Genomic DNA, 27,937 nt, shown 5'->3' with positions numbered 1-27,937 from the left:
GTAGACTTATAAAGGCCCGCAGCCGACCAGATATATCAACAAGTGGAGCTGGCGCTCGGTCGCCTCATCTTGCTGTATAGCGCTTGTGCAGCGAACAGCCTTGCTCGGTCCGGTTTACTTATCCGGAATAGGCAAGTGCATCCTGCGCCTGTCGGTCGTCACGACACCTCTCCGCATGTTAATCGGAAGGCGGGAGCGGGAGCGGCTGTGGAATACCGATCGAAAGTGGATGAAAAGTCATGCTCAGATTTCCCTGTCCTTTAAATACGGCGAGTCGACAAGTCGGCCAACCTTGCGAAGCGGAGCCGCGTGAAATATTCGTCGCGATCCCAACCACCAGATCGACTCTGAAGCGGGAAGCAGGAAGCAGCTGATTGGAACGGATTTGGTTCGATTGTCTCCGCGAGCAAGAGGATAGGTGATTTGAGCCACCACCTGTCGAATACTGACCCTGGCTTGCATCTGGAGCCATTGGTGGAACAAGTCGCTGTCCGAGGAAACAGAGCTCTGTTGGACGTTACTCGACTGACGCAGTTGACAAAATTGAGCCCATCGACTCATCCGACGTTCTGTCCATGATGATGGATATTCTCAGCGTTTCAAACTTCTCGGCCGTGTGCCTGCTCCTTGTTGCAGGCATCCTGATGGCCTACAAGTTCATGGCTCTCAAGAAGCAGCCCAAGGTAAGGGTCCTGTCATTCGTGACTGGGACCTCTCGGCACTTACTTACGCAACCTCTAGACAATGAAGTCAACCAAGTCTTCGAAAGATGACAAGGTCTCCGTGGAGGATCCCAGGAGTGTCTTTTCTGACATTGTTCCAATCAATGACTTCAACTGGCGGGAAACCAAACCTCAACAACTGCGTCCTTCCAAGCAAATCTACCACATGACCATGGGTATGTCTTACCTCTGCTCGGGCCAAGGCCCACACTAAGTCGTTTCAGCAATCGAAAATATCCCCTTGTCCGACCTGATCGCCATGGACAACACGTACCTTGAGCGGCTCAACCTGCGGCGAAAGTTGATCAAAGAGCAAGGGAGAAACGTAGTCGCAGCCAACGACTGCATTGCTCCCGCGGTCAATGAACACTACACATGGTTGACTTCCACATATCTTCCGCAGCGGTTTCCGTCCATGTTCAGAATATCCGAGGACAAGAAAGTCCTTCACAACCTCACAACACACGAGGATATCCCTCTCCAGCCCCCTTCAGACATTGAGGGGAGCCTTCGCATCTTGTCGAGCAACGTCGACACGGAATTCTACTTCTTGCGACATGCTCCAGAGCGTGATAATAAATATGTCCTCGAGGCGTACTCGAGCTGCTCTCCCTCGTTCGATCAACCATCCAAACTGAACCGCAAACTGGCCGACATTCACAATCCGAATGTACCCGGATATGCTGCCAAACTTGAATTGAGCATGGACAGGTTCTTTGCCAAGATGCCCGTGGGAAGGGTAGTGAAGAGACACAATTGGAGCATCAACACAACTGGGACCTTTTTCAACATGGACACGATGCACATGTATGAGGGCCAGAGAACGGAGAAACTGAAAAAGGACGAATTCGACCCGGACCGGTTCAAGATGCGCTGTGAGAGGCAAACGCTGCATCGACTGCTGGAGAACCAGGACGTCATAGTCTTTTCCTTCAAGACGTACCAATATCCTTTGAGGCAGCTCAAGGAGGAGGGGGCGGGAGAAGATCTTGCCTCAGCAATCGAGGGCTTATCCAAGGGAAATGTGCCGCAAATGGCGTGGTACAAGCGCGCTGTCATTTGGGAAGATGTGGTCAAGGAATACTTGAGATCGTAGGGCGAAGGATTTGCAGCGTCTTGCCCTTAGACAAACTTGACCATAGCTATTGAATTGCATATTGAACCAGACGAGAGTCGTATGAGATTTCTAGATAAAACGTCCACTCGTCAACCAAGGAGAGTCGGTTCGTGCGCGATTGGACAGCAGACAGGACGTTTTGTGGAACACGTCCAGATCCCTGTCCCGATGGCGGTCGGCTAAGAGTAACCCAAGGGGAAGGTTCCGCTGGCGCGGAAGCGGGATGACTTCATAGCCTGGGGCCTTTAGGTTCCTTCATGTTTTTCCTCGGCCGCCCATACAGCTCCACCACCAGACTTCAGGGCACCATGACAGCGACGAGCCCACCGCGATAACAACCACACACCCTCTCGCCCGACCCTTTCGTATAATATATCCGCCCGTATCCACGCACCAAGTCTACCACTTTCCTCGCAATGGTGGTGCGGCACGCCTACGTTCGTCTCTGCGCAAACTGCCTCCACCACATCCGCCTCTCCCATAGCACACTTCCGATTACAAGCGCGTCTCCTGTCGGGATTCAATGTCGTAGAAAGAGTAACAGATCCGCCATCGCGCCGCCGGGCCAACAAGCCTGGCCGTTACGCGGCTACTATGCCGAAATCCTATCGCACCCGCTACACAGCCGCGCCGCGGCATCCACACAATCCAAAGCAGAGACGGAGCGCACAGTAGAACAGGAGCAGACCTCTTCATCAAAGACTTCGTCAGGGCCTGTGCCGTCAACGGCCCCCTCCTCCCCCTCCACATCCACGAGCGACTCCAGTGCGGGCGCAACAATACCCGAACCCGCCCCACAACCCAACGCGTCGACGACTTCGGCCAAGGAAGAGACACAAGCAAAGGCTCAAATCGTGTTTGGTAGCCGGCTGGCGGGGCCGACGGAGCGCAAGGCAGCGCGCAAGGCGGCGGCGCGCGAGGTGGCCGGCGTCGAGATCCCGCCGCGGCCACAGGAGCCCGACAACTGCTGCATGAGCGGCTGCGTCAACTGCGTGTGGGACGTGTATCGCGACGAGCTGGAGGAGTGGGCTCTGGCGAGCAGGGAGGCCAAGCGTCGCATGAAGGAGATGAAGGGCGAGGGCGAAAAGGACAAGGAGAAGGAGAACCAGGTGGTGGCGGCCGAGAGCGAGCGCAGGCGCTTGGCTGATGCTGCTGCTGCTAGTTCGACGTCCATGGACGATGATGGCGGGGGCAGCGAGGCCCTGTGGAGTGCTGAAGAATTGGGAGGAGAGGATGGGTTTGCCGCCGTCGAGGACGACTTGTTCAAGGACATTCCCGTGGGCATTCGCGAATTCATGAAGACGGAGAAGAAGTTGAAGCAAATGCACGCGGCGGAGGAGGCTTCATCGGCGCCGCCGCCATGAGCGGAAAGTGCAACGTCACATGTGCATATTGTACATATCCATTGTCCCTTGGGTTCTTGCTGCGTTTAGCGCCGGCGTCATCTGGAGCAGAGCGGCTCTTGTTTCTTGGGGGCGCATCATCTAGAGGTATAGTAGATCAGATAGACAGATATACCCGTGGGGCGGCCCGCCTCGCGCGCCGCAAAAGATCTCGCAATTCTTTAGGAGCGTAGAAGTACATGCATGCTTCTATCGAATCCCGAAAAGCCGCCAACCGCGGGACAGCGCTTGAGATTCCGGTGGAACAAGAAAAGCGGTTTCCCCTCCGTCTCCAAAAACGCCAGCTGGCTTAGCCATCCGTGCCCATTCGCCTTTTTGTTGTGCCATTGTTGTTGTTGTTGTTGCTGGTGATGATGTATTCCTGTTGTTTCGACACGAACTCAACCAGCGTCTAGTCCTCTCCGACATCGACGCCCTTGGACCGCAGCTCCTTCCTCGCCTGCTGGATCTCGGCCATCAGCTCGGCGTGCGCCTCAGGCACGTCGTTGAACGTGTACACGCCCCAGCCAAGCTTGAACAGTAGGTATGCGCCGAAGGAAACGAGGGCCCAGAAAGGCAACTGGAGAGGATTGGGCGTTAGCGTCGAATTGTACGGTGCAGAGATGCAGAGTCGCGATATCATGGAGGATGTCTCGACACTAGCGGTGCCTTGGATCGCCTCGAACGTACCACAGGGATTATGTCTTCCTGGACCTTGGCCGACAGCGGGAGCAGTCCAAGGTACAGGGCCAGGTAGAGCTGCGACGGGCGACGGTCAGTCAGTGAAGCGTGTTCGCGGCCAATTCTTGCGGCAGGGATGTTGCGCGTACGGAGGACAGGAGCAGGCCAATGGAGATGGTTTGTTGAGCGCGCGTCATTTTGATGATTGCGACGACGATAGATGTACAGTCGAGGGAATGAGCGCGAAGGTCGGAAGCGTGTGCGCGTTCAAGGAGCGACTGGTGTGCAGTTGGTTGGCGGCTGGCGGCGACGGCGGCGGAAGAGCTTCCTGGCTGCTGAGCTCGCTCCCTCTCGTCTCTCTCCTGCGGAGGCGGAACGGAGCCACCGACGACCTTCCAACAAGGTGGCATCATACACGTGACCGCGAATCGCTCGCAGTCTCCTTTCGAGAATCTCGCAGAAGCCTTTGTCATACTGCTGATATATCGAGCTTTGCAATCTGGAACTCCAAGTCCATCCTCAACCGTGTTGTGACCTGCTAACCCGGCGAAACTCTGACGTGCGACATGCAGTGGCCCTCTGGAACCACACCCCCCTCTTTTAAAAAGGCCCTGGTCTCTTATCTCGAAGATCCGGAGCAACCAAAGGACATCAATGATCTCAGATCGCTACCAGCCTGTTTGAAAGAGCTGTGGGGCGAAGAGCCAAAGGCATGGAACGACGCGCTTGAGCGACTCGCCAACACATGCCGCAACCGTGAGTGCCCACCAAGCTCCATCACCCCTGCATACGTTTCTGACACTGTATTCTAGCAAAGTGGAGAGAGCCGGTCGAAAAATCGGGCTTGCTACAGTATTATCTCGACAACCTGGATCCGGATGCGCTGCCAGCAACGTCATCGACCCAACTCCTCCGAGCTATTGGAAATAGCGTCGCAGACCGAGATGACTCCCGATCTGTGACGCTTCCGTTTATGAAAAAGATTGCTGCTTGCCTGCGAAAGGAAGAATTACAGACAGTGGCTCTTAGCGTGCTATACAACATTTGTTTAGGATACCGTAAGTCGCTACTTGACCACAGTCATACCCAAGCACATGCTCACTGTCATAGAACCTGCACAAAAAGAGGCCGCGGCCCTGAGGCTCGACCGAGACCTGACAAAGCTATTGGATGACGATAATCCGATGATAAGTCAGGTCTGTGAGTTGTTGGCCTGGGTCACGAATGAGCTGCCAGAAGACGGCCTTGGAGGTTCCGAAGACTGCCTCGAGGCCATTATCAAATACACCGCCAGCTGCGAGGAATGGGAGGATTTCAAGAGCATCATCGCCGCCGCATCAGTCTATCTGCAGGACCCGACTATCCAAAACAAGCTCCTCCTTTCGGATGGATTCGAACAGATCATTAGCCTCTTAAAGAAAAAAACTGATCAGCTGGCTGTGCTTAAACATGCCATGTCTGAGGAAGAGCACAAGAGTTTCGAAGAAGACCTTCGGATTGCGACTGGTCTTGTTATGAACCAATTGGCTACCATCACCGCTTCAGACGACTTTCCCCGCAAATACAATCTGGAAAGTCGCCTCATTGTAGAGCAGGGAGAGTGGCTGACTGATGGACACCCGATCCTCCAAACGTGCGCGTGCATTTTGCTGGGGAACCTTGCCATCTCGGATGAGACAAACGTTAGGATGGTCCAGGAGAAGCAATGGCACATTCCAACCATCAACATCCTAAGAACACAGAAAGACAGAACGCTTCTCTTCCTCGCCGCTGGATACCTCAGACATCTCGCGCAACCAAAGCAGAATGTTGAGACTGTCAGCGAAGCTCATGCAATACCAGTGTGTACGGCGCTTTTCTCCCAAAAACAGCCCGAATTGGACTTTGAGATTGCGGCCATCTTCCGGCGTCTCACAAACCATTCGTTCAACAATACAGCCAAGTTGATCCGTCACGAGACAGCTATGGAGAAACTTCTTGCGGCGACCAGCGCAACAAGGACGGCTTTTGAGGTCGGCAGACTGCTCGTGGTCATGTCTCGGCGCCTCCGCGAGGCTGAAGGGTCAGGACGGCAGGAGGAGACGACTGAGCTGTGGGGTCGTCTCTTCTCGCATCACGATATTGTCAAGCCACTGCTTTTGATGGTCAAGCAAGAGCAGGTTCCCGTCTTGGCCGCAGAGGCATGGTTCGGTCTTGGTCTGATGGCTGCTGACCAACAGGGTGCTCGCATCACTGCTGAGGCATTCAGAGATGAAGAGGCATTTGCCAAATTGAAGGATGCCCTCACTGGAGACAATGCAGCAAATAAGGGCAATTCGTCGACCTTGCTTCATCTTCTAGCGCAGCATGCTGAAGATGATGAGCTCAAGGCCAAGTTTGAAGGCCTCGTTAAGGAAAGCCAACCAATTCCCAACTAAGGCTGCAAGAATACAAATCTCCAGATATGAAGGAAAACAGCATACCCAGCAAGTCTACCCGACCTGGAGCAGTTTCATTGCGCCTGAATCGAATCTAGTTCTCTTTTTCCGCGCCTTCACCACTAAAATTGTCCACATTCATTTGTCCATCGATTATTTCTCGGTCTGTCACCTGACGTGCATCTCCTTGTGCGACGCAAACCGCTCCTCTTCCCCACTTTGGCTTGATGGCTGTAAGCCAGGACCTCGAGCTGAAGAATCTCGGGCATTTCTTTCTGAAAGAACAAGGCTGTGAGTCCACAATGAGGTGAGTAGCGCCCGTCAATTGGCGTCGTTCATCCAGGAAATTGCCTTTTCAAACACCCAGTTCTGCTTGGAGAGGCTTCGCGGCCTATCGTTGAATGGCTTCACAGCTCCCTGGATTCTGGCCAGGGGGGCTGGCGGGACAAGCCGAGACTTTCCCCTGACGAAGTGTTGCAAACTTAGTTGACGGTTCAACACGTGTCGTGGAGCTCAGATGTGCCACAAGGTCTTGCACCTTTTTAGCAAAGAACTATCAGCTTGGCAGCCGCGCTGAACTGACCCTGTAGAAGAAGCAATTTCGGCAGAGCCGCCACGTGCTTTTAGATCAGCTTCTCCCGAGCGCTGGCTCTGGCTTTCCACGTGGACCTGAGATGAGGGGAAGCTCGCTTACAGACGGAGCTCAGTCGGGCTGGCTGAACGTGAGTCCTCTCCAAAGCCGAGAAAAACAAACATTAAGAAACGTCGACGGATGTTGACAGTTCTTTGATGGCGTCAGTCACGCAACGTTAACCGACCGAGAATTTGGAAACGCTCCGTGCCAAGAAAGGACAGCTAACGGCCGATTGACGCTTGTCTTTCTTGGCCAATTGACGAATCACAGACTAGGAGACGCGAACAGAGCCACGGAGCGCCCGTCTGGTTCAATTGGCAAGGACTCCCGCAAGCGCGACGCAGTGACAAAGGAGAGCCCCTTGCTGAGGCCAATCGATACGAAGCCCCGGGCCGCACAGGTGTCCGTCAACACAGATGCAGAGTGGCAGACTGATGTGAGGCATGGCGCTGGGGAGAGACGAAGAGTCGGCTGGAGCCGGTGGGGCGTAAGCAGAGCGACTGGTTGCGGCGTCTGCCGGACAGCTGCTGCTTACCGAAAAAGGCAATGGGGCTCCTGGCTATTCCAAGACTTGCCCTTCCAGGCAGCGCGAGGCTCGCTTAATGCTTCTCTCCCGCGCTCTCCCTCCTGAATGGGTCAACGCCAAAACGCCCTTATCCACAGTGCCCTTTGACAGGCAATTTCGCGGCCCCATGGTCCGTTGTGTGAATGGCCGGTCACGTACACCGCCTCTCATCCTTTGAGCATTCGCTATGGGTCCTCAGTTCTGGGCATCTCGACATGGGCCGACGTGGAGGCTTTCAGGCTCCTGAATGGCCAATTTTGCAAACACCTCGTGGCTTGCTGTCAATACTATAAGAAGCGGAGGAATTCTCCACCAGAACTATCTCCATCATCCGCAACAGCTCCAATCTTCTCTGGTGCTTCAGTTCTCAGTTCATCTTTGGCATCGTTTCATGATGCGTTCTACTCTCCTTCTCTCGCTGGCCTTTGGCCTGGCCGCTTCCAGCCCTCTGGAGAAGAGGCAAAAGATTGTTTTCCAATCGGTTGCTGCCGCTGCGGAATCCGTTATCGCCATGCTTCCCGCTGCGGCACTGGGACCGACCAACGTCGGTGTTGTGGCGACGACGCAGTCTATTGCGACCTCAGCCTACAACCTGCCCTCGGCCATCTCCAAGGCCACTTCGAGCATCACTGTTGCAAACAGCCCTAATCTCTCGCTTGCTCCAACAACCATGCCTGGCAATGCTAAGTCAGCTGCTGCTAAGCGTGAGCTTGAGGAGCGTGATGGCGGAGCTGCCGCTTCGTCAACTTCCTGTGCAACATACACTGGGTAAGTCTTTCCAGACTGGACTTTGAGCCCAACTAACAATGGATAGCAAGGGACCCGTTGTTACGAGCACTGTCATCAGTGACTGGGTGAATGATGGCACTCTTACTAGTGCTGCTGTGAATGCACCCACGCCTACTGGTTACACCCAAGCGTTCTCGAACGTCAAAGGCTCTCTGCAGATGATGGGCTATCTTACAGTGAAGAGCTTGGACTCCTACAACACTTCGAAGTGCGCTGAATACTGTGACAACGAGCCTCTCTGCATGGGTTTCGATATTTACTATGAGCGTGACCCCGGCGCAAACACGACCTGCTCCCTCCCCGACAAGAATCCACCGTCCATCACTTTCATTGGCTGCACTCTGTACGGCTTCCACGTCAACGGTTCGCTTGCCACCAACACCGGCCAGTGGAGAGACAACTTCCAAGTCGCCATCACCGCTTCCAACGGCTACAACAAGGTTGGCGTCAAGCGGCCGGATATTTACAACAACATCCCTGGCTACTATCCACCTGTTGAACTCGGCAACGCCAGCATCGACGCTCTCTTCTGGCCGCCGGCCGTCTTCGAAGACAAGGACGCCCTCGGCAGGTCCAAGCTGTACACATACATGGGTATGAGGTCGCTGCAACAGCCGTACGACCCACGCGTGTGCGCCAGCATCTGCTCGCAGCAGACGGCCACCAACGCGGCGTCGCCCGACACCAACGCCGACGGCACCAAGACGTACCGTCCCTGCAACTTCTTCACGGCCTACGTGCTGGCCAAGAACGACGTCCCCGTCGGCCTGCAGTGCGCCTTCTACATGCTGCCCTGGAACACGACGTACGCAACCAACACGGGCTACTACGACTACCCGCACTGGCCCAGCCAGGACGTCTCGAACCACTACACCATTTACAACTCGCTCGCCTTTACTGCAAACACTTTTGGTACCGATAAGGCTGACTTTGGCAACAATGCGACGCTCAGAGACGCTTATTTGGTTGATCCTAATGCGTGGAAGAAGCCTTAAGGTGTCGACATCCTCCGCCTGAGATTTTTTGAAATGATTGTGTCTTTGGGACTCATTTTAGGTGTTTAACGGCTGTCTTGGTACCATTTACCTTTGATCTTCTAGAAATTATAGACTACAACCAACCCATCAGCCTCCTGATAGCTCTGTGCTCTAATTCGCATCAACATTCAACATTTTCTTTTTTTCCCACAATCCCCTTGTCCTACCTATCTCCATCAACACTCTCCCCATCCACGTGCCTCTACCCCTATGACCCACCCACCCCTTTGTCCCTGCCCGCCCAACAACAAAAACCTCACAGTATCTCCAACCTCCAACCTCCAACCTCCAACCTCAACACCGGATGCGCTACCGCAGCTAACCCCCACGATCGAGCCCGCGCTAATTCTCCACCAAACCCAGGTTCACAACCCCACGCCACAACGACCCCTTTACCCGTTCGAGCAAAGCCGCGTCGACAGAGCCCCCCCCCTTCCCCCGTTTCGGACGGACTGCGGTACAGTAGGTGTGGGTGGGCGGGCGGGCGGGCGCCTGCCCTACGCAGGTACACCCGCGCGCCTTGTTGCGTCCGGGGGGTTGGTTGCCCGCCCCTTTCTCATCTTTTTTCTTGTCGTGATTTTGGTTCGTGATGTTTGGAGTGTCTGACTGCGTGCGTGGCTAGGTGTGGCTGCTGTTGTCAGATGTGGCGCGTGTGGGTGGTGGAAGGTGTTCGCTGGGTGATGGTTGAGCCGGAAACTGAGGTTTGGTGAGATGAGCGGTCGATGGGAGAAATTTAGCAGTCGGTCGAGTGTGCGTCGCGCTGTTGTCACTGTGATGCGGGATTATCATGGTGCAGTGTCCATGCTACGCCTGAAGCGACATGTTTTGTTGCCAGTCTTGCATTGCGAGCAGTCGTCTTCACGATCTCCGAGTTGAATTTTGACTTTTGGCGCTGAATTCGGGAAGAATATTGATTTGTCTTTGCTTGGCTATTGTAGTAGCCTCTCATTCTGCCTTTCTATTCCAAAACAGCTGGATAGGGCCAAAGGGGACACAAAACCAAACGAATGCGCCAACACTCCCCGCACCGGACAAAAGTGGAGAAATATCAAGAAACAGTCTCCTCCGCATTTCTACAGCTATCTTCAAAAGCCGTGTCCACTCCATCTGGATTCGCAGCATGAGCGCCCCGATCGACATCAATCCTCCACTGGCTATAGTAGGATCAGTATCTCGGACAAGATTGAAAGTTATTGCTACCGGAAGCAACGTCTACATTACCAGCAACCTTCACATGCGCAGCTCCACTCTGACCGTCACCAGCTCCCTAGGAACGAGCGTCTTCAACAGGACTAGCGCCTTGGCTACTGGCGTCGTCATCGAGGGTTCTGGCGCTGTATCCGGAAGACTCCGCGATGATGTCGCCAGATTTGCTGCCGTTGGTGCTCGGAACCTGAATTTCATTGAGGCCAGCGATGACTTTTGCCAGTGCTTCGTGCGATGTGCCGTCATTCTCAGACCAACGGACAAGCGTGAGTTTCATCCCAGCCGCTATGACCTTCATCTTGTCCGGAGCCTCGCCGTTCTTGATCTTTTCCATCTCGTGTTCGAGAATGGCGCGGAAAACGGTCTTTGCCTGAGCGCTTTTTCCGCTGTCACGACAAGCAAGTGCTTCAGCCATGCTGATTTGGCTCTTTTTCTCGACCTCTTCCTTCGAGCCATCCGGAGTTGTGTCGACTGCAGTCTCCTGCTTGCTGGTCATTGGAGGAGCAGAAGCACCCTGATGTACCCGAATGAAATTATCAAGCAACGCTCTGGAAATCTGCATCATCAAGCGCCTTGCCGCTTCAAGTCTGATCGTCGTTGACAGATCCAAGCCGGCCGCGGTGAGTCTGGCATAAGCTTTCAACAGTCGCCGCGCTGCCAAGGCGGCCGTGATGAACTCGGCAGGTTTAGGGGCTCCCAACAGCTCTCGCGCGGACTTGGCGGCTCGGGCGAAACGGAGATCTCGAGGATGGATCCAGACTTCCCCCCCATCTTCCTCACCATACTCTAGAGAAACGCTCACCTCATCCTTCTCGCTTGCAAATCCGCTGGAACAGGAACTATCGTTGGAATCAGAACCCTCGCTCGAGGAGTCGATAGGTTGTGGTTCCAAAAGGAAATCCAGGGAGACTTCCATTCCATCAAACAACTCGAAATCTTCAACGACGAATTTGGGCAAGGACTGCTCGGAGAAAGGTTTGGTCGAGGTCAAGATGTCGACTATAGGCTGGAGTTGGCGAACGACGCCCGGCAGTTCTGGACAATGTTCGCAAAGATCATCAATGATTTTCTGAGTCAAAAGGGCCGATTTTGGGCGCAGGGGATCGAAGAAACTGCACGTATAAAAGTTTCAGCAGGCTGCTTGGTAGATGAAGAGAAGCGCGCAGCCAGGATAGTGCTCACTCACATCTTAACCCACCCAGGCGGGAACAACAGAAAAATGGCTTTGGAGAACCTCTCCTCAAATTTGAGCATGTGTTGTCCGAAAGCGATTGACCCCTTGAAGTGCTGCACGCAGGCGTCGAGTTCGTCTCCGACATTGGCGTTTTTCCAGTTCAGTCTTGGGTCGACTTGCATGGCTGCCCAGGCGAGTATGATGTCCTCGGCGCTCCATTTCTTCATAGTCCTCCTTCGTCTCTTGTCGGCACCGATAATCCATGCAATTTCCAGGTTAGTTCCCATAAATTCGAGCATTTCGTCATCCTGTCCTCGAAGGAGGTCTTTGATCCTATTGATCTCATGGGCTCTGTTGGACGCCAAAGAAAGAGTCATGAAGTCTCGGAAATCCGCCGAGGGGCTGATGCGCTCTTGTTCCAGGTCATTCAGACGAAGACTTTGAAGTGCTGCCGGAAGATCTTTGGTATCGAAGTATCTGCGTAGACTAAAGACTGTATCACTGACACAGTAGAGGCCGTCGCGGGTAAAAATCCTCGACGTGTAGACAACGAGCTTGCGCACCCAACTGGCATCGCAATTGCCGAATTCGCCGTTCCGCCATCCTGGATCTCTCATGATGCGTTGGAATCCAATCACAGCCAGGTCAGAGATGCGCCGTCTCTTGTTCTCTGCGTCGTCTACGGTGACGTAAATGTCCGACTTGATGAAAACGGGATGAGTCGGCCAGTCTTCTCTGTTCTCAGACGACTCCGACGTCTCTGTTCGAATGCGCGGGTCCCACATCTCTCTCCCGATTGGCGTGCTTGACTAAAAGTTTGTCAAAACCAGCTCAGCATCATGGCCAGGAGTGCGAACATCGTCTTTCCCTTTCCTTTTTCCAATGCCATGTCCACCATCGCCGTCCTCATCACACATTCGCTTTGCAACGAAATGAGGTCCGCGGTTCCTTGTTTCCTCGTGCCTGATTTCCCGTTTTGCAACCATTCCCATGAGGGGGGAGTTTCTAAGCCTCATAAGAAAGTCTTTCACAGCGTGCCATCTATTTGCGCGACTGATGTCACTCTCGTTGGGTCTTTCACCGACAATGTATCGACGAATGATGGGTTCAATCGTAGCGGTGTTGTACCAGTCGATATCCTGGCTTAGCGATTGAGACAAAGCCACCGAGAGTAGGACGAGTTTTAAAAGAGGAATTGCTCACCGGCGCAACTTGGCGAGGGTCGTTCTTGTGGGCCGGACGTGGGCTCGAACCAGAACTGGAGCTTGAGTCGCTCGACGGCATGTTCTGTCCTTCGTCAGTACCAAACATTACGGGGGCAGTGAATGCGTTGGGAACACACTGTGCGATAGCGATGGTGTGTGGGAAGAATGGGGCTAGTGATCGAGCGAGAGTACTCAACGACTGATGGCGATTGAGAGAGATTGTATGGACAGGTGGAATGATGGGAGCATGTTGCAGGTTGGTTTGGGAGGCAGTCGTAACTTCCACTTCCAGATCTCGGTGGGCTGGACCAGTTGCATCAGTTATGCGCAATGTCGTCAACCCCACAACAAGCTCAGCAGCCTCCTGACAGGGCGAGAGGATACAGTCCGACGCAACCTGAGTCAGCCAGAGTGGATGCAGAGAAGTTGGGAACGCCTCCGTGACGAGTTGCAGGTAGATTTCCAACCCTAACCACTCTCTCTCCATTCTTCCACGACCACCTTCTGTCTTCAGATGTGCTTCGCACTTCCAAACTCTCCTTGCTTTAGCAGAGGCCGTAAATCGCGAGCAAGGATGCACACAGCAGGGTCTTGATTCAACCGTCGCCATCTCATCACAGTCTTCAAAGATTTCGTCTCTCCGAGTTCTCAGTCTCCTACCCACTCTTCTATCCACCAGCATATTCACAAATTGCTGCGCCCGCCTGAAAGGATCTGGAAGATCCCGGCACTCCCGAGAGGGAACTCGAAAGTCTATACTGTACAGGCTAACATTCTCACGCGAAACGACGAGTTGGTGAAAAAAAAAAAAAAAAAAAAAAAGCAGGTCAGCACTTGTCTGCACTCCAAACCAATCTATCCGCATCCAAAGACAAAGACGAGCATGATGGCTTAACAAATAACCAACGTTTGAATGTGGAAAACGAATGACGGGAAGGCACGTAAGGTGAAATCGATGAAGCCAGATCCATGGTCATCGTAAGAGAGGAAAACATAGAAGAAGCGAAAAAGAGCGGATGTAAGAGACGTGAAAAATGCTTCAAACGAAATGGCAGTGGCGTCGAAAGACCATCAGCCAAAGGAAACAGTATAATACATAGGAGAAGAACCCACCGACCAGCCACTTACCATCAACCCAGTGGTCTCTGTCGTCGAAGTCGTTTAACCTCGATCTTATTCTTTCTTCCGCCCTGACACTGCTAACCCCGATTTGTGGTCGCCTTTCCTCATCTGGACCAAGCGTGCTTGATCCTATTCGGCATGGCCCTCCTCGACATCCTTCATGTATTTGACAAATGACTTCTTGTGGACCAGGCCTGCGAATCGACCGTCTTTCAGAACACAAATATAGCGCAGGCCGAGTTTGACAAAGCACTCGTAGACGAGATCCATGGGAGACCGATATTCGAGAGCCACAGGTGCCTATTCGTCGTCAGTCGTGGGGACGGGTCACGAGTAATGGTGGATAGCTACTTACCGGATCAATGTGTGGCGTAAAATCAGTTGGGTCGTCATCATCACCCTCGGGGTCCTCTCGCGCGTTCCAGCCCACCTCAGGCGACATTAGACACAAAGAGTTCTCCTCGCTGTTGAGTTTGTCCAAAGCAAATTCCAGATCTGGGGCTGGAATCAATCCCACGAGAATGCCGTCCCTCACGATGGGCAACCCGCCGTCGAGTTCGCCAGCCATTTGCAAATGACCCAACTGTGTGCGCAGTTGCTTGGCTGGCACAAGAGGCGAGTTCGTGATATCAATCACGCGCTCCTCCCGGGGCCGCGGTGTGATGTCGCCCAAAACAGAGGTAAAGACGGGGCGGATCTTGTTGTCGAGGAATGGGTAAGCGTTCATGTTGGTAAGCAAGTCGTAGATGCTTAGAGGCTCAATGGCATCTGCCGTCCATTTTGAGACCAAGACGCCAAGCGAGAAGGGTAGCACATGATCGAGGGACCCAGTCAGCTCGAAGAGAATGACAGCTAGGGTGACAGAGAGGCGCGTCACACCGCACATGGTTGCGCCCGCAGCGACCATGGCATAGACACCAGGAACAACGCACGATTCGGGACTGTCTTCAATGTGGCAAGTTCCGAAAAGCCCGGTCGAGGAGTAGTGCAGGGCCAGGTATTGTACAATATGCCCAACCATACGACCCATCAGGCCACCGACCACCATGGACGGAACGTAGATGCCGGCGGGAAGTTTGATGCCAAAGGTAATGACCGTGAGGAGGGATTTGATAACAAAGGCGATGAAAAGGTACCGGATGATTTCAGGGATGCGCTCTTTGGTCGCGCAAAGTCCAGTGCCGCTTGCTGTGAACGTATCACAGGGGCTAGCGAGCTCAAACAACAATTCAGTAACAGGGAGTTTGGTGTAGCGGTTCCAGAAGCTGACGACTCCGGTCAAAAGCGCAACAAGAAAAACTTCCAGCAGAGGCGTTTTCTTGATAGCCGGGATGCGACGAAAAGTCTGGGCCCAAAATTTCGAGGCTTTTATGAAGAGCGCGCCCAGGAGACCCCCAAGGGCTCCAACGCAGACGAAGGCGATGAGCTCGAAGAATTTCCAGTCTGTCAGGTAGCGCACTTCGAACAGCACAATCTTCCCGGTGCCGTAAGGATTGAGGAATTTCAAAGTGAGAGCCGCCGCTATGCAGCAGAAAAAGGTACGGAACAAAGTCTTGGGAGGAAAGTAGTAGCTGACTTCCTCCAAGCTGAACAGGACGCCGCCGATGGGAGCGCCAAAAGCTACGGCCACGCCGCTGGCTGCGCTGGCGCTGAGCACTTCACGGCGCTTGGCGTCGTTGTGGTTGTATTTGGCAAACAAACGGCAGGCAATGTTTCCTATGCATGTGGCAATGTGGACGTATGGGCCTTCCTTGCCTAGGCTGAGGCCAGAGGCAACACTGAGGACCAAAGCCACCAGTTTGATGGTAAGCGTGCGCAGTCCAAGGTAGCCGTGAAGCACGAATCCACTCAAAATGACCCTGACTTCGGCAACACCACTGCCGGCTGCAGAGTAGTACACCATTGGTGGCCGCTTTTCAGACAATTCTTCCAGAGGACTGATGCTGCGCTTCCTGCCTTCGTCCTTTTTACCAGACTTTGTCGAGCTTGAGGTGAGAGATTCGGCGCCCAGGTCTTCATCGAGGGTTGCCAAGGAGAACCGTGAGGGGATAACGGTCTTGGTGGTCAGTGTGAGGCAGCTCGACAACATGGCCAAGGCAACGACGAAGAGAATGAAGGCGCCATATTCTATCCAGATGTCGTCAATCTTCTCGTTCAAGACCACGTTGGACCATGACTCCCATTCGGAGCAACTTGTAGCACCGAGACAACACTTCTTCTTGTTCCAGTACCAGTGGGTGTTGCAATATCCGCCTTTGTAGTCGAAGAGAACGGTCTCAGTGACGTTGACAAAGTAGGCAGCCATGGCGGTCAGGACTCCGATGATGGCCACGAGGACCCAACCCTGGGCGCCGTCAAACCATGCCTGTATCTTTCCCCTCAGATCCTTTCGATTGCGGAGGTTCTTGACTCGGTACGCGTCGGCGATGCTGTCGTGGACCCAGTCGGTTGAGGTAAATTGGTCGTACCAGACGCGGTCGTCACGAAGTACAGGTTGGCGGGACTCTATCAAATCGGCCTCTACCTCGGCCATTAGCAAATCGAAATCCGAGTCGCGCAGGTATGCCATAGCTGTGCGTGTTGGAAAGCAGGGTGCTGACAGGCAAACGTACCAAGAGTGCGGCGGCGCTCAGCACCCAGAGCGTCGACGAGGCGATTGCTAAAGGACTGCCTGCGGCTAGCGTGACGGTTCTTTCTAATGCTGCTGTTGTGCCGTCCCGCAAAGGGGCGCGGGGTGGCAGGCGTCGTCGCATAAGCGCGGAGGTTGTCTCTATTCCCTAATAGACTGGAGCTCTCGTCGACGGTGCGGTTGGGCAGGTGGTGGTGCAGATCAATGGCAGAGGGCCGCTGCTGGGAGCGCCCGAACTTGCGGTCTGCCTCGGGCGAAGGTGGTACAGTGCGGCCGCCGGCACTCTGGCGATCGAGATAGTAGGACGAGTCGAGCAGCGACTGCGGCTCGTCATCGGGGTCGTCGTCGGAGCGATCGTGTTCGTAGAAGGACGAGACTGATTTGGGCATGGTGACGGATAGCCCCGAGGCTCGCGGACTGACGGGGCCGGGAGGATGGAGGAGGTAGGTAGGTATTTAGCGGACAGATGAGATGCGACAGTTAAGGTAGGTAGCTTGTGAGCTGCTTGCTGTGAGGATCTCCGCATGGGTGCTGACATGGAGAGGGTGCATGACTCCGACGGGGGGTGGGGGGTGGGGAGCATCAGAGGGCACGCGCGAGCAGAGCACAGGACGATGCGACGATTCGGGAACTAGCACCACCAACGGTCCAAGCCTCTTGGGCTTCCTTACACAACGTCCAAAGGGACCCTTTGCATTGTTTGTACCTACCTCTGTCGCCTCTTGTTTCGCAGAAAGCCACGGGAGCTCAACCCCGGCATCATCCATGCTTGTATTTGGCAAATGCTTTCAAGCTTCAAATTCCGTCATGTTGTTGCAGACTTGAGCATCCATTCAATTCTGCCGACCGACAGTGACGGTGCAGAACAGGCGCCCTTGATAACGGCCGTCTAAACCTCTCAGCATTCTCCTCTGCTCCCCTCCACACCTCCAAATCCTGTGCCCCGCCCAGCCCACTCGTGCCCCATGGTCAGTCCGAAGGCGTCTCCGCGTGCTGCTCCCTACTCAGCCATCCCTGACTGACCCATCTTGGCCATGTCCCAGCCTGCCCTGTACGACGAGTTTCTTCTCTTCGGAGGTGCGAGACATACCTCCCCGACTGCAACCCCTTGACAAGATGAATTGACCCTGGCCTGGACGCCAGACTCCATCACCCAGGCCTCTGCGCCCAATGACGGCTTCGGCTTTGCTGCCGCCCTGTCCGAAGGTACTTGCCATCCATCACATGCCTCATTCTGCTCGCGCCGCGATTAGACTGACTTCTTCACACAGCATATGCTCGCCGTATGGATATCGTCAATCGCGGCTTCAGGTACTCGGCCTTGGGCTTTGGCCTTTTTCATCCTCTTTGGCTGACTAGAAGCAGCGGCTATACCACCGAACAGGCCCTCAAGGTGCTTCCCAGGTTCATGCCTACCCCAGACCATGCCATTGTCCGCCTGATGGTTGGTGCTCCCGCTCTCATCCGCCCTCGTTTCATGGCTGAAATCCTAGACTGTTTTCTTCGGGGCAAACGACGCCTGTGTCAAAGGTGGCTCGACAGGCCAGCATGTCCCACTGCAAAAGTACGCTGAAAATCTCAAGACGATTTGCACTCACGATGTGGTCAAGGCGCAAGACCCTCGCCTGATCATCATCACACCTCCCCCAATCAATGAGTGGAAGATGGAGGCTACAGATCTGGCCAAGGGCCATAACGGTCTTCAGCGCACGGCAGAGCAGACCAAGGCGTACGCCAACGCTGCGCGCAAGGTTGGCGAGGAGCTCGGGATCCCAGTTCTAGACCTCTGGACCATCTTCATGAGCAGGGCTGGCTGGGTGGCCGGTGAGCCGCTGCCGGGATGCAAATCAGTCCCGAGAAATGACCTCATCGAAGAGCTCATGTACGACGGTACGTTTTGGCCTTTTTTTTGGTTTTTTTTTTTTGTTTTTTGTTTTTCCTTTTTTCCTCCTGCGTTTCTGTGCGCGTTGAGTGTTGAACGATTTTTTTCAGGCCTGCATCTGTCGCCCAAGGCGTACGAGATTGTGGTTGAAGAGCTGCAGAGCCTGATTGCCTGCGCGTATCCCGACCTGGTTGCCGACGAGCTGCCTCCCGTGCTTCCTAATTGGAACGATGGTGAAGCCTGGAAGAGGTTTGAAGACGGCTGCAGCAAATAAGGCGAGCCTCTTCGTATCTAGAGCAGTGTAGACGGAAGAAATTGATGTAGTTGGTTTGCAAATGCAACGCAGGAAAACAAGCGAGCGGCGGCCATGCAATGTCACGGCGTCAGGGCGGTCACTGGACGACAGGACGTCTGGTCTCAATGCTACTTACCTAGCTCGCCCCGGGGAAAGCACATGTAATGGGAACCAACCACCAACTTTATCGCTGGCTTCGCACCCTCCCACCCTCACTCATACTCTGCCACCGCTGCGCCCGCGCTGTGTCCTCGTTGTCACTAGTGACAAATACCATCTTTGAATATTCCACTCTTGCCATTCACCCAAAACCCTATCCCACACTCGTGCTGCTCCTGCTCCCATTACTTACATTCCTCGCTCGCTCTCAACCCTCCCACCTCAACTCGCCACGCCTTGGCTCTCGCCCTTTTTCACGCGCTCGATACCCCGCTGCGCCCGGCTTCGACGTGCTCCGTTTCTCTCCACAGGCATCCCTTTGCCCTGGACTTGTCGCCTCTACGAACGTCTCCGCAGCCCCGCGTCCAGTGTCGCCAGCTAGTCCCTTCGACTTTTACGCCCCAACGTCCCACACTCCTCAGTCGTGTCTATCGCAGCCATAATCAAGGCTCTAAAATCATAAAAGGGAAGCCACAATACTGGGGTCAGCCACGGAAAGTCGCTCCCCGTGTCCACCTGGACTTTGGTGACGGAGGAAGTGGTGGAGGGGGCCCGCTGCGCATTTTGGTTATGAGTGCTGATTGCTCCCGGCGCAATCGCACTTTCGGTCCACGGAGCCAACATCTGGTTCGCTGTGTTGGGTGACTCGATGACCTCTGTGATGGATCCGCAGAGCATTCCCTTCACTCCACGCGACGACATTTGGCGCTTCCATTCGGAAATGTTACGAGTGCAGCAGACGCAGGCAGAGCACGCGGATCGTCTTTCTCGCCTGGAAAGGCGTCAGGACGAGGATGCTCGGGTCAAATCCGTTTGGGGGACTTCGTCTCCTTTCCCGAGCGTATTGGGTGGGACACCACAGCAAGGTGCCAAGTGCTCCCGTCTTTTCACCACGACAGCATGTTGACAACGATTACAGTGCCTCTGCAGCAGCCAAATTCCGATGCCTTTTCTACCTTCGATGACCAGTCCAGCAATTTGATTGGAAGTCTGCATCTTGATCCGGAGGAAGAACCCAGGCGCCTAGGTGCCACCTCTCGAGCTAACAGCGTCCGCTTCGACGAAACTGCAAACCAAGGCCATTGGTCGCACGCCTCCAGAGTCTCCATGGATCTGATCCCGCGGACTGGGAGTAGTCTTGGGGGCCATCCCATGACCGAAAGAAGCTATTCGCACAAGTCGGACGGGCGTCAAAGTTCAGCTGCTGCATCAGTACATTCAGCCACATCTGGAAGAGCCAACAGCTTGGGTATTGACACAACCTTCCCTGGAGATGCCTCGACACTGGATGTTCCTCGAATCGCCCCTGGTCTTTTCTTTCTAGGTACTGTGCCAGCCGTCATCCGATGCTGGTTGAACACGAGCTTCAAGCACGACTCTCTCTTATACGCCGCCGTTTGTTCCGGGTCGTACACTTCGTCATTGGACATGAAGCTCATAGAAAAGCTCGGGTATGAAGGCCAAATCGTTCGTGACGACGAGGGTACCCGCAAGATCAAGCTCGAGCTGTATCTCCCAGAGGCTGTACCGTACCCAGCGTCATCTCGAGCGAGCAGTCCCACCCCGCAGTTACCGTCTTTGAAGGTTGACTTTACGGTAGTGGAAAGTTATGGTGCCAATTCCAAGGCAATCAAGGTTGTTCTGGGCAGTGACTTGTTACGACACCACAGCGCCGACATCTTATTCTCGTCTAATAGCATGATTCTCTTTGATGATGAGAGGAACAAGCTTTCCGTTCCTCTGGTTCGCCCCGAAGACGAATCCACCTTCAAAACACTGCAGACATCTACCCACGAGCAGCGGGTCGTGTTTTCTCAAGATTTCGACGGTGCACCGGGATCGTCTAGTAGATCTGAAGGGAAGAGGTCCCCGATGGCTCTCGAGGGTCTTAAGCAAGCGTCTCCAACCCCAGCAGCTCAATCCAACGATCGTCACACCACTGTAGCATTCTCCGAAGATGATCATGTTACTACTTCGGACCGCCGCAGTCTCCCTGGATCGTCTCAAGCCAACCGTCTGGACCAAAACAAAGACGTGCACAGCGACTCGGACCATACCCCAGCTCGATCCCAAGTCTCGCGCTCCGACTCGTCGTCCTCTGCCATATGGGGCAACTGGCGCCGCATCGAGTCGGAGAAATCAGACTCGACCACGCCTACAACGACAGCCGACTGGGCCAGCCTGGGACGCAACAGTCAACAGGGTGTCGCTGGTGGTGGTACCAGCACCAATAGCAGCAACACATATCAGCGCCGTGACACGGGCATTAAGGTTCTGAAGCCCATCCGCACTCAGTCGCGCAACCCATCCGTCGCATCGGGCGCGGGTGGCCCGCCGAGCGCAGTGTCAACGCCAACAACGACGACTGGCGGCGGCGCGTCGTCATCGTCATCGCGCTTTTTTGACGAGGGCCGCAGGCGCGTCACCAGCGTATCGTCGGCGGCAGGAGGAGGAGCGGCGGGATGGGGATCAGGGCAAGCCAGGGACGGCGGCGAGCAACCTGGCATCAGCAGCAGCAGTAGCAGCAGCGGTCCCAAACGCGCCATCTCCGTCTCCGAGGTCGTCAAGGGCGGCGGTGGTGCTGGCGGCGGTGGGACTGCAAAGGACGCGTCGGCGGGCAGCGGGAAACCCGCTGGTCCCTCCAAACAGAATCAAAACCCGGTTGGAGGCGCGTCGGCTTTTGCATGGTTGAATAGCGCGGGCGGAGGAGGTGCTGGTGTCGGTGGTGGAGGCGCGGCCAAGTGATGGATGTGAGTGCATGCATGATGGGCAAGAGCAAGGTGAGAGGGGACGGGATGGGAGGAATCATAGAGGTAGATGTCGTGTGGGTCCCTCCTGGACGTCGTCTCGTCGCGTGCATCAACGCTATCAAGCATTCCAGCTACCCAGTCGAGTAAATGCCGCCCTGTCTGTCTGTCTGTCTGTCTGTCTGTCTGTCTGCCTGTCCTGCAAAACATGTCGTGCCGACATTCAAAGCCAGTGTATCGTGCCAATGCGAGGGAGTGTCAGAGCTGGCGGCGTCTGTGGTATCCGGATGTCGTTCCATGATACATTCCCTACGTACATACATTTGATTCCCTAGGTAATTGGGCTGATTGGGTGCCCAACACCGAGCAGAGCGCGCAAATTACATACCATACCAGCGGCAGTCCGTCTGTTTACATAGATAGGTAGGTACATACATGTGCTCATGCTTCAATTTCTTCCTTGCTTCATTGAAAGTCTGCCTGTCTCTCTCAGCTATGCGTCCGTCAGCCCGCCCTCCCCGGCCTGATAACGCTACGCGACAAACAAGAAGTGGTATATCTATCTATCCTTCACAAATGCTTGCTTACTGGTTTGCCTGCTTGCATGCATGCGCTCGCTCTCCCTTACTTACCTGCCTGCCTGCCTCCCGCTTGCCCGCTTTACTTGATATGCACGACCAATCAACTACCTAGTCAATCAACGAACCAACTGCATGCTCAACCAACCAACCAAATACTAAAAAAGCACAGAATGCCAATCCCAAAAAACTTCGCACGCGGAAGCAGCAGAAAATTGGCTCAACAAACAACAACAACAACAACAGAAAGAACAGATGCACGATCCCAGACACATATGCCCAAATTCCAAAAGAAAGAAAGAAAAAAAAAAAAAAAAAAAAGGCCAAGGCCAAAAATTCAACTCATACAAAAAGAAAGAAGACAATCATCATCGTCCAAGCACTCAAAGGGTGGGCAGGCTACACCAACCCCTGCCGGACACCCCCTCTATCCACGTGCTCCTCGCTCTCGGCTTCAAGACCAGGCTCCAAGTGCCCTTGCTGTTCCTTCATCGCCGCCTTTTGTGCCTGTCGGCCGGTTTGTTGTTGCTGCTGCTGGTTTTTGTTCTCTTGTTCTTGTTCTAGCTTTTGTAGTTGCTCACGAAAGTCCTTATCCAAAAGGTCCATGGATTCCGGTGGGCGCGGGCGCTGGTGGTGCTGGTACCGACCGCCGCTGTCTTGGTCATTGGAGTTGTCGTTCTTGTGGGCGTGGTTGCTGGTCGTGCTGCCGCCTCTGCCGCTGCCGCCGGAAGGACCGCCGCGGAGCTTTTGATCAAAGTCCCAGTGCGAATTTTCCAGTTTGTCCTGGTTTTGCTGGCTTTGCTGATTCTGCTGAGTTTGAGGTTGGCCAGGTGGGGAAAGGCGTTGATTTTGGGTCCACGCCGCGTGCCCGTCATTCTGGTTTTGGTTCTGCTTTAGACTCGGTGCTTGTCCCTGCGGTTGACCCTGGTCTTGACCCTGGGTTCCCTGGCCCTGACCATGCTGGACCCTGACCCCGGACCCTAAGCCCCCATCTTCTTGATTTCGGGCTTCTGTGTGTCCTTGATCTACACTCTCTTTTTGCGACTGCTGTTCTTGCCCGACTCTCTTCAGACACTGCCCTTTGCGCGCCGCTTCCTCTTGCAGCCACGCGAGGCGCCGTGTGTCGTCTTCGTCGAAGCTAAACGCGCCATCCCAAAAGCCACAGTCAATGTTGGTCGTCTCACCGCGCTCCAGCACCTGTTCGTAGCCGCTCTCATCGACGGGCGGGATTCCTTGATGGCCCTCGATACCAGCAATCATGCTATCCCCAGGGACGTGGTGGAAAAGCTCCGGGTTGATGCTCCAGCAACGCAGACCATCGCTGATGCACGCGCGCAGTATAGTAACGTCATATGCATGCGCACCGGGCCGGTTGGACTCGCGACCAGCCAGCTCCGTCAACAGGCGGAACGCCGACATGCGCGTTACAGCGTAGCCAAAAGTGCATAGCGGGAAGCGCGAACGGTGCACCAGCCGTGTGTGCTCCGTCACGTTGAGATTCTGTAGTAACGAAGTCGTCCATGGGTGCAAGTTATCAAAGTCGGGCAGCGACGAGTCGTGAAAAGCAATGTGTGGCGTCTTGGTAAGGTTCTCCGGAACGACGTGCCCTGGCTCGAAACCGACGTCCATACCGTGCCAATAGTCGCCGCAGTGTCCCATGTATAGCAGGTCCCAATCTTTGGGATTTCCATATGGATAGCGGGGGAAAGGAGCGTCGGGGAGAATTGCTCGGACGGCTGAGGCAACAAGGGGGGCCTGTTGGCTGCGCAGACGAATGTCCCAATCGACATCATCCTCGAGGATGAGGGCCGTCTCGGCACCGGATTCTATAAATCTGAAGAGATAGTTAGCATCGAGAGACGCATCTGGGAGGGCCAATTGGGAGGACCAGACTTTTTCAAAGAATGCAAGTGTCCCAGCCAGGCCAGCAGCGAACCGCGGCCCAGCGTCGAGTTCTCTGGCAGCCTGAAATTGTCCTCATCCTCCAGCGTCCACTGCGGCTGGACTGGTAGGGTCAAGTCGATCTCGGTGACATTGGCAGCCTGCAGCAGGCCCTTTCTGCGGGGCGAGTTCTCTTTGGAGACGACGTAGATGGCGCCGAAGCCCAGGGTCGAGTTGACGGGGACGATGGCGCTCCTGGCGGCGGCCGACAGGGCAAAGGACGAGCGGAAGGATTTGGATGAAGCAGACCACAGGAAGAAGAGGAAAGCGGCGATGGCGGCAGCGACGATGTAGCGCAGCGGCCGACGGGGCAGTGACGTATGCGATACCTGTACGGACATGGTCTGGCGAGCGGCGCGCGGCCGCGAATAATGAGAGGCGTTCGCGATGGGGGTGAAGGGGGAAGAGAGCGACTGGAAATTTGCGAGTTGGCTACGGCGAGGACAGGTAGGTGTGAAGGCCGCTTCGGTGGTACAAGAAACGGTCGAGGCATTTGAGCTTTCTCGGAGCTTGACCGACAGGCGCACACCATCTGGCGTCAGGTCAGGGGGGGCTTGCGCAGGGCGCCCACTGGGACCTGGCACTGGCCTAAGCCACCAAATACGTCGATAATCAACACCAGAGCGTGGGGGACTCCGAGGTGTGAAGCTCTACTGATTGCGCGTCACGTCGTCTCCGATTCCACGACTCCACTAAGACCCAACAACCTAAGCCCTGGCCGCCCACGACGCAATCGGCTTTCTTCCTCTCCTCTCCCTGCGCCACCGACCGCCCTTGCACCGCATCCATCCATCTCTCTGACATCTGACATCCCCTGCAGCAGCGAATATGCACGCCGTCCATCTGTGCATTCTTTCCTTTTTTGTTCAAAACTCAAAGTCAAGCCTTTGTCGCGCATGATTCATCCCCGCCACCCCATGCAACCCTGTGCTTAGCTCAAGCTCTCCGCCCATGTATCCCTGCCTTTTTTTTTTTTTTTCTTTTCCTTCTTCTTCTTCTTCTTTCACTCTGTCAACTTCCACACGCTCTCCACCGTGCCGAACACCCGCAGCTTGTTGCCATAGACGCTCCAAAAGTCTGACTCGAACCGGGGCATCAGCGCCATCGGTTCTCTTTGGCCCATTTCGATCGCCAAAGGTGCCTGCTCCGCCTTCGTCTGCACTTCGTCCCATTTACCCTGTGACTCCAACGTGTCGACCTCATCGAATCCTTCATCCTCTTCATTGAACTCCGAATCCACGTTGGCTAGTTGATCATATGGATTCTGTGACGAGTAGCGGGTCTCATTGCGCGCCTCTGCCGACTTGGTATCCCTTTCTTCCTCTCTCTTCTTTTCCTTCTTCCTTTTCCGGTTCTTCTTCTTCTTCTTCTTGCCTGCTGCGCCTGCCTTGTTCGCCAGTGTCATATCTTCGACATTCGGCATTCCGGCGGCTGCATTGTCCTGCGCTTGAGGCCGTGTTCGAGTTGATGCATCCACCGCTGGTGCGCAACGAATGTCTGGATTTGCCTCCTCGTTGGTCCGCGCAGAAAGAATTTTGGTAATGCTTTCAAGAGTTGTCGTCAACAAGCCCTTGCTAGCAGCCACAACTCCTGGCGCTGCACTGCTGAGAGATGATTGCTCAAGGTGCTGCCGTCCGACCTCGACTCCCCGGGGTGGGGTGGTCATTTCCTGTAGATAGGTGCCCTCAGACTCGAGCTTGGCCGAAAGACGGACCATGATGATGGCCGTGAGGAAGCTGTCATATCCTGCTTCGTGAAGCGTTGATGATCCATGGTATTTGTAGTGATTTGGGTGCGTCACTGCCCGAGTCAGCAATGAACAAAACAACTTCTGCAGGGAGCTTACAGATAAGGGGAAGCTTCTGACTGCGCAACTTGTACTCAATCTCGTCCAATGATGACTTGGGATTGATGTCGCCGCAGTTGTGAGTTGCCAAATATTTTGTGTCTACTATCAGCGGGAAAAGGACTTTGGTCCGCTTCCTGAATTCCTCGAGCGTTTCCGGCAATTCGCCAATGAAGGTGCGGTAGAGATAGATGATGTCAGTGAACAGGTTGTGGCCCACCAAAACAGGTCGTTTGGTCTTGAGGGCGTGGGCAGCCATATTGAAGCGTGATTTGACGTCGTCAACATCGACTGCTTTCGCGTGGCCAGTGTCGGCGTCATGCATCAGGTCTTTTGTGTCAATGTCGAGCTGTCCGCCGCAGAGGGCTTCGATTATCCACCTAAATCCAATTTGACGATTGATCTGCATCTTGAGTCTCTTCTTTCGTGACTCTAGGACTGATTTTTCTCTTTCCTCGTCATATCTGATGATTTGAATGGCTGATGGCTTGCTGATGGTAACCAGTCGAGGAAATTCAGCCCTGATGAGCTGATGCACAAGCCGCTTCTCAAAATTGCCAAGTTCTGGATAGAGGGGCTGTTCACCGGTGGGATCCGTACAGACGATGTTAAGAAAGTCTGGACTGGGCTGGAAGCAGTTAGGAGCGATTCAAGAAATAATGAACATAATTAAGCACGACTTGGCCATTTGCACCGCTGGAACTTCCACATGGGACCTCTATAACGCGCCCCATGTCACCCCTGCGACTTACCTTGCCGGTCTGCTCCCACTGGTCGACAGCGATGCGGACCTTTTTGACGAATTTGAGGGAGTCTACTTCGTGTTCTTGCAGCTGGACATCCTGGACAGTAGACTTGTCCCATCTGGCGTGTGCAAGCTTCTTTGCCTTTTTTGCTTCGTCTCTGGACAAGTAGGGGACCCCGCTGGTCATTGGAAGTTCCATGCGGAATCCGTGACTCAACAGAAACTCTGCCGCTCCGCTCTGGAAGGCAAATATTCTCTCAATGTCCAAGCGCTCATCGAGCAAAGGGTTGACGTTGAAGTTGTATGGACGCAGGACATACTTGTCTTCGGCCAGGTTTTGCTCAGCGCAAGTCAGGCCGATTTGAAGAATCTGATAGCGTTCGGCTGCAGCCTTCACATCGCGGTAGCGGTCTTCCAGTGTTATGCGCGTGTTTGAAGTGGTTTTGCTCGGAACACCAGATAGCTCCAGATCAAAAGATACAAAGTGAGATTTTGAGATTGCCTCGATGATTTCCAGCAGCCGGCCTGGAAAAGAAACCTTGTCGACGTCCATCGTGACGGTTGGAGAGAGGTTGCAGAGGCGGTATCAGCGAAATGGTTTCTTTTGGATGGATGATGCAAAGAGGGCCAGTGAGGTGGCGTTTGCCGCTCCCAGCAATTGCTTGCCGCAACGGCCAAACGGGGAGGGCGAGCGGAAGTTTCGTGACGGTGGTGGCTCCAGTCAATGGTCAGGTCGGATCCAGCCCAGGGAAGATCATGTAAGGACAGCTATGTATGGTGGTCGAATGATGGCCGAGCAGGTCGACGGAAATCAGCAGGGGAGCCGGCCAGTGCACCGTGAGCCACTACATGAGAGCCACCGAGCCATCGTCCAGCGTGCCGGGCCAACGACCTCACGATAGTTTCGTTTTGCCTGCCGTAAACAGTCAAACAGTCGAAACGCAGCTCTGCAAGAGCCTTTGCGATGTGGCTTGATAGCTGGATGTCTGGTCTGCGTGCACGGCGGACAATCTCCGACTTGCCGAGGTCTACTAGCCTCGCGCCGGCTTCACATTCCTCATCCA

The 27,937-nt window shown here is 54.6% G+C and overlaps 12 protein-coding genes across 12 annotated transcripts; 6 read left to right on the top strand and 6 right to left on the bottom strand.

The window, feature by feature from the left end:
* Positions 1-581: 581 nt before the first annotated feature.
* Positions 582-1,818, top strand: IWZ02DRAFT_430824 (uncharacterized protein; the record flags this gene model as incomplete). The annotated part of the gene is made up of 3 exons (XM_066766110.1): positions 582-683; positions 742-898; positions 947-1,818. The coding sequence occupies 3 exons, from the start codon at positions 582-584 to the stop codon at positions 1,816-1,818; spliced, it is 1,131 nt and encodes a 376-aa protein (XP_066625295.1).
* A 437-nt stretch (positions 1,819-2,255) lies between these two features.
* Positions 2,256-3,203, top strand: IWZ02DRAFT_372281 (oxidoreductase-like protein; the record flags this gene model as incomplete). The annotated part of the gene is made up of 2 exons (XM_066764617.1): positions 2,256-2,510; positions 2,667-3,203. The coding sequence occupies 2 exons, from the start codon at positions 2,256-2,258 to the stop codon at positions 3,201-3,203; spliced, it is 792 nt and encodes a 263-aa protein (XP_066625294.1).
* Positions 3,204-3,633: 430 nt separating this feature from the next.
* IWZ02DRAFT_373430 (dolichol-phosphate mannosyltransferase subunit 3) lies at positions 3,634-4,099 on the bottom strand (the record flags this gene model as incomplete). The annotated part of the gene is made up of 3 exons (XM_066764703.1): positions 3,634-3,801; positions 3,912-3,980; positions 4,052-4,099. The coding sequence occupies 3 exons, from the start codon at positions 4,097-4,099 to the stop codon at positions 3,634-3,636; spliced, it is 285 nt and encodes a 94-aa protein (XP_066625293.1).
* A 369-nt stretch (positions 4,100-4,468) lies between these two features.
* IWZ02DRAFT_488255 (armadillo-type protein) lies at positions 4,469-6,319 on the top strand (the record flags this gene model as incomplete). The annotated part of the gene is made up of 3 exons (XM_066769445.1): positions 4,469-4,658; positions 4,715-4,960; positions 5,013-6,319. 3 exons carry the CDS (start codon positions 4,469-4,471, stop codon positions 6,317-6,319), a joined length of 1,743 nt encoding a protein of 580 aa, XP_066625292.1.
* Positions 6,320-7,912: 1,593 nt separating this feature from the next.
* On the top strand, positions 7,913-9,302 carry IWZ02DRAFT_430821 (uncharacterized protein; the record flags this gene model as incomplete). The annotated part of the gene is made up of 2 exons (XM_066766109.1): positions 7,913-8,286; positions 8,333-9,302. The coding sequence occupies 2 exons, from the start codon at positions 7,913-7,915 to the stop codon at positions 9,300-9,302; spliced, it is 1,344 nt and encodes a 447-aa protein (XP_066625291.1).
* A 954-nt stretch (positions 9,303-10,256) lies between these two features.
* Positions 10,257-12,630, bottom strand: IWZ02DRAFT_181884 (uncharacterized protein). The gene is made up of 2 exons (XM_066762307.1): positions 11,737-12,630; positions 10,257-11,662 (listed from the first exon to the last, which is right to left on the bottom strand). Exons 1-2 carry the CDS (start codon positions 12,507-12,509, stop codon positions 10,612-10,614), a joined length of 1,824 nt encoding a protein of 607 aa, XP_066625290.1. The 5' UTR covers positions 12,510-12,630; the 3' UTR covers positions 10,257-10,611.
* Positions 12,631-13,987, bottom strand: IWZ02DRAFT_181883 (uncharacterized protein). Its single transcript, XM_066762306.1, has 3 exons — positions 13,067-13,987; positions 12,928-13,011; positions 12,631-12,863 (listed from the first exon to the last, which is right to left on the bottom strand). The coding sequence occupies exons 1-3, from the start codon at positions 13,792-13,794 to the stop codon at positions 12,752-12,754; spliced, it is 924 nt and encodes a 307-aa protein (XP_066625289.1). The 5' UTR covers positions 13,795-13,987; the 3' UTR covers positions 12,631-12,751.
* On the bottom strand, positions 13,988-17,232 carry IWZ02DRAFT_181886 (chloride channel). The gene is made up of 3 exons (XM_066762308.1): positions 16,664-17,232; positions 14,407-16,571; positions 13,988-14,351 (listed from the first exon to the last, which is right to left on the bottom strand). The coding sequence occupies exons 1-3, from the start codon at positions 17,067-17,069 to the stop codon at positions 14,181-14,183; spliced, it is 2,742 nt and encodes a 913-aa protein (XP_066625288.1). The 5' UTR covers positions 17,070-17,232; the 3' UTR covers positions 13,988-14,180.
* A 482-nt stretch (positions 17,233-17,714) lies between these two features.
* IWZ02DRAFT_488251 (SGNH hydrolase-type esterase domain-containing protein) lies at positions 17,715-18,836 on the top strand (the record flags this gene model as incomplete). Its single annotated transcript, XM_066769444.1, has 6 exons — positions 17,715-17,757; positions 17,824-17,886; positions 17,952-17,991; positions 18,046-18,124; positions 18,174-18,570; positions 18,673-18,836. 6 exons carry the CDS (start codon positions 17,715-17,717, stop codon positions 18,834-18,836), a joined length of 786 nt encoding a protein of 261 aa, XP_066625287.1.
* A 726-nt stretch (positions 18,837-19,562) lies between these two features.
* IWZ02DRAFT_181811 (uncharacterized protein) lies at positions 19,563-22,194 on the top strand. The gene is made up of 2 exons (XM_066762304.1): positions 19,563-19,882; positions 19,936-22,194. Exons 1-2 carry the CDS (start codon positions 19,666-19,668, stop codon positions 21,759-21,761), a joined length of 2,043 nt encoding a protein of 680 aa, XP_066625286.1. The 5' UTR covers positions 19,563-19,665; the 3' UTR covers positions 21,762-22,194.
* A 546-nt stretch (positions 22,195-22,740) lies between these two features.
* Positions 22,741-24,623, bottom strand: IWZ02DRAFT_488249 (uncharacterized protein; the record flags this gene model as incomplete). Its single annotated transcript, XM_066769443.1, has 2 exons — positions 22,741-24,175; positions 24,235-24,623. The coding sequence occupies 2 exons, from the start codon at positions 24,621-24,623 to the stop codon at positions 22,741-22,743; spliced, it is 1,824 nt and encodes a 607-aa protein (XP_066625285.1).
* Positions 24,624-25,205: 582 nt separating this feature from the next.
* On the bottom strand, positions 25,206-27,631 carry IWZ02DRAFT_181857 (ribonuclease H-like domain-containing protein). The gene is made up of 3 exons (XM_066762305.1): positions 26,881-27,631; positions 26,129-26,756; positions 25,206-26,082 (listed from the first exon to the last, which is right to left on the bottom strand). The coding sequence occupies exons 1-3, from the start codon at positions 27,424-27,426 to the stop codon at positions 25,286-25,288; spliced, it is 1,971 nt and encodes a 656-aa protein (XP_066625284.1). The 5' UTR covers positions 27,427-27,631; the 3' UTR covers positions 25,206-25,285.
* Positions 27,632-27,937: the final 306 nt, after the last annotated feature.

This window comes from Phyllosticta citriasiana (genome assembly GCF_038021145.1).
Source record: "Phyllosticta citriasiana strain CBS 120426 chromosome Unknown IWZ02scaffold_3, whole genome shotgun sequence".
Classification (NCBI taxonomy): domain Eukaryota; kingdom Fungi; phylum Ascomycota; class Dothideomycetes; order Botryosphaeriales; family Phyllostictaceae; genus Phyllosticta; species Phyllosticta citriasiana.
The sequence above is the reverse complement of the archived record's forward strand: the minus strand, read 5'-3'. Positions and strand labels throughout refer to the sequence as shown.

What these genes read in the sequence shown, in the direction of transcription:
- IWZ02DRAFT_181857 (XM_066762305.1), bottom strand. Translation starts at nt 27,426, where the DNA reads ATGGACGTCGACAAGGTTTCTTTTCCAGGCCGGCTGCTGGAAATCATC. An exon ending in AGTGGGAGCAGACCGGCAAG is followed by an intron (nt 26,757 to 26,880) that starts GTAAGTCGCAGG and finishes AACTGCTTCCAG; the next exon opens with CCCAGTCCAGACTTTCTTAA. An exon ending in TCAGAAGCTTCCCCTTATCT is followed by an intron (nt 26,083 to 26,128) that starts GTAAGCTCCCTG and finishes TGACTCGGGCAG; the next exon opens with TGACGCACCCAAATCACTAC.
- IWZ02DRAFT_181886 (XM_066762308.1), bottom strand. Translation starts at nt 17,069, where the DNA reads ATGCCCAAATCAGTCTCGTCCTTCTACGAACACGATCGCTCCGACGAC. An exon ending in TGAGCGCCGCCGCACTCTTG is followed by an intron (nt 16,572 to 16,663) that starts GTACGTTTGCCT and finishes TGGCCGAGGTAG; the next exon opens with AGGCCGATTTGATAGAGTCC. An exon ending in TTACGCCACACATTGATCCG is followed by an intron (nt 14,352 to 14,406) that starts GTAAGTAGCTAT and finishes GACGACGAATAG; the next exon opens with GCACCTGTGGCTCTCGAATA.
- IWZ02DRAFT_181883 (XM_066762306.1), bottom strand. Translation starts at nt 13,794, where the DNA reads ATGCGGATAGATTGGTTTGGAGTGCAGACAAGTGCTGACCTGCTTTTT. An exon ending in CACACCATCGCTATCGCACA is followed by an intron (nt 13,012 to 13,066) that starts GTGTGTTCCCAA and finishes GACGAAGGACAG; the next exon opens with AACATGCCGTCGAGCGACTC. An exon ending in ACCCTCGCCAAGTTGCGCCG is followed by an intron (nt 12,864 to 12,927) that starts GTGAGCAATTCC and finishes TCGCTAAGCCAG; the next exon opens with GATATCGACTGGTACAACAC.
- IWZ02DRAFT_181811 (XM_066762304.1), top strand. Translation starts at nt 19,666, where the DNA reads ATGACCTCTGTGATGGATCCGCAGAGCATTCCCTTCACTCCACGCGAC. An exon ending in GGGTGGGACACCACAGCAAG is followed by an intron (nt 19,883 to 19,935) that starts GTGCCAAGTGCT and finishes CAACGATTACAG; the next exon opens with TGCCTCTGCAGCAGCCAAAT.
- IWZ02DRAFT_181884 (XM_066762307.1), bottom strand. Translation starts at nt 12,509, where the DNA reads ATGTGGGACCCGCGCATTCGAACAGAGACGTCGGAGTCGTCTGAGAAC. An exon ending in CCGCCTGGGTGGGTTAAGAT is followed by an intron (nt 11,663 to 11,736) that starts GTGAGTGAGCAC and finishes TTATACGTGCAG; the next exon opens with TTTCTTCGATCCCCTGCGCC.